The sequence below is a fragment of the Bidens hawaiensis genome, unplaced genomic scaffold, assembly GCF_021521415.1.
Source record: "Bidens hawaiensis isolate Kalapana, Puna unplaced genomic scaffold, B.hawaiensis_p1.1 tig00009693_1, whole genome shotgun sequence".
NCBI classification, from domain to species: Eukaryota; Viridiplantae; Streptophyta; class Magnoliopsida; order Asterales; family Asteraceae; genus Bidens; species Bidens hawaiensis.
Window position 1 is genome coordinate 318362 of NW_027491727.1, and position 2653 is coordinate 321014.

The 2653-nt window shown below is 33.4% G+C and overlaps 1 protein-coding gene across 1 annotated transcript; it reads right to left on the bottom strand.

Annotated features, from left to right (window-relative positions):
- Positions 1-819: 819 nt before the first annotated feature.
- Positions 820-1647, bottom strand: LOC143533449 (putative glutathione S-transferase). The gene is made up of 2 exons (XM_077028233.1): positions 1301-1647; positions 820-1202 (listed from the first exon to the last, which is right to left on the bottom strand). The coding sequence occupies exons 1-2, from the start codon at positions 1619-1621 to the stop codon at positions 855-857; spliced, it is 669 nt and encodes a 222-aa protein (XP_076884348.1). The 5' UTR covers positions 1622-1647; the 3' UTR covers positions 820-854.
- Positions 1648-2653: the final 1006 nt, after the last annotated feature.

A 2653-nucleotide genomic window follows, 5' to 3' on the forward strand; every position in this document is an offset into this window, starting at 1 on the left:
CCCCACACTTATCGCCCGGGGGGGGGGGGGGGGACGGTGCTCCTCCAAAATATCGCCCCATTGTAGCCTCACTACACACATCCTAAAAGCATTTTCAGCCCTTTTCTCATTCCCATCTTTATAATTACACTAAAAAACACTACATTTTCTCCGATATTCAATTAAATAATATTTTTTTTATATCTCAGTCATTATAGTTTCTCTCTCTTATACTCACAATTAATTCAATAAATATTAAAAAATAAATAAGGGCAAACGAAGTTTCCTCAAATTTATAAAAAATCACTACATTTTCTCTCTCCACCTGTACGCTCACAAACCACTTACAACCCCACCCTATAATGTGTAAAATCCCCTCACATATTTTTAGAGGACGAGTTGAAAATGCTCTAATCACACTACAGCTAAACCACCTCTTTTAGGTCACCGTGTCGTCCCTAACCGCACTTAGAAATTACAGCCTTTTGAAGTATCTAGAACTTTCTTTCTTAAGCTTGATCCCATTGTCAAATATAAAAATTTGTATTTCTTATATCTATGTATTTTGCTTTGAATCATTCTCAAATATGTAATTATTATATGTAACCTAACAATAATCATTAAACATCGTTCAACATAATATCCAATTTGATTCATCAAGTCAACTAAAATCAAACATTGAACTCATTCCCCCTCAAATGTGACATATCAATGCTTCCAGGCATGAACTTGAAACACTTATTAGTCATTTTTATTCCCTATCCTCTCTTCACAAATAAGAGAGCTAATCCACAAGATATTATTATTATTATTATTATTATTATTATTATTATTATTATTATTATTATTATTAATAACCAGCAAATATTTTTGAGTTACTCCAAACCAAACATCTTCCTCATCATTATAACAAAGTTGGTGATTTTCTCAGGGTTGGTTAAAGATTCAGAAACGGTTTCTCTTGCCCATGACCGAGTGATCCATGCTACCATTTTCGGGTAGTGATCCTCCAATTTGAAGTCACCAAACTTCTCGTAGGCTGGGAAATATGAGGTTAGACCTATGAGAAGTATGTCAACAAACCCAAATGTATCCCCATTGAAGTAATCTTTGTCACCCAATGTTCCATCCAAATACTTCATGATATCAAGGAAATTGTTCTTGGCAACTTCAACTTCATCTTTGTCGTTTGAGCTCCAAATGGCACGACCAGCCGGATGGACCTAGGATATGCATATTGATTGAGAGAGATGATCAAAGTGCGAGAAAAAAGGTTAGGAGACCATAGAAAGTAATAGGACCTTTGTTATCGATCACTTACCTTGCGGTCAATGTAGTCAGCCCAGAACCTAGCTCGGGACTTCTCATATGGACACTCAGGTAACAAGGGTTTGGCGGGCCAAACTTGATCGATGTAGGTGATGATGTTAGTGGACTCAGCAATCGGCTTGTCGTCGTGCAAGAGCACCGGCACTTGTTTGTGGACCGGGTTGGATTTTAGTAACAAATCACTCTTATCATTCATCAAATCTTTCTCCTCTATCTCTTCATAAGCAATTTCTTTCTCAGCCAAAGCAACCTTCACCCTCATGCAAAATGGGCTAGCCCACATAGTTAAAAGCTTCACATCACCCTTTGCCATTTTATGTTTTGTGTGTTTAGTGAGTTTGTGTGTGTGTTTTTAATGATTTTGAGAGAAATGAGGTTTCTGTTTATATAGAAGTGATGTTGGAGTTCATTGTGTTCGCCCCTACAAGAAACACATTGGTTTTGCCATGTACAAGTTGTTTCATGGCTAATTGTTACTAGAAGACGACATAATGTCCGGCACAATTGCATAAAACCAAACACACCAGTTGTAGATGCTGCTTGCTCAACATACAAAGTAATGCATATTAATTAACAATTGTCTTTTTTTCTTTTTGATTTTTGAGGTCAGATGTAACATCCCGTTTCGTGGATAAAAATAAAACATTTGAAATCTATATTTCAAACATTTTTAGACGAGTAAGTCGCTAATGAAACAACTCGTTGAAATATAAGGTGTTTAAACGAGCTTTCGATTTATCAAATATCATTTACAATATAAAATAAATACTAATAATACATATTATTATTGATACGAAACTGGAGAAAGTTTCCGTAGTGTTGTTTTAAAATAATAATAATAATAATAATAATAAATTATGATGAAAATATTGGGTTAGTAATGAGTGAGGTAGAAACCTTCGTCAGTATGTAAACGGATGAGGCTAAGTTACATTAAATAAGAAAATAGGTAAGATAAGGTGGAGGAATAATTTTGTTATTGATAATTTTAGCCCGTGTGTTACGCTTGTTAAATTTTTGTTTTTAATACTTTGTTATTTGTTTTTTATAATGATATTTTTTTATTTTTACAAAGAGCCTTGTTTAAAGTTAATACTCAAATTTAATTTGTTTCATTTCTATTTAATTTTTGTAAGGATGCTTGTTTGGATTTATTATACACACATTAGTCCATTCGTTATTCATGCAACGATTTTTTTTAGTGAAAAATATTTGTCCGTTTCTTATTTAGGTTGAATACAATTTTATTGTTTCTACCAAATGTTCATTTGTGTTCGTTTATGATCATTAATTGGATGATGAATTTGCTTAATCAATGCTAGATTTTAGAGATAAATAGGAAAAT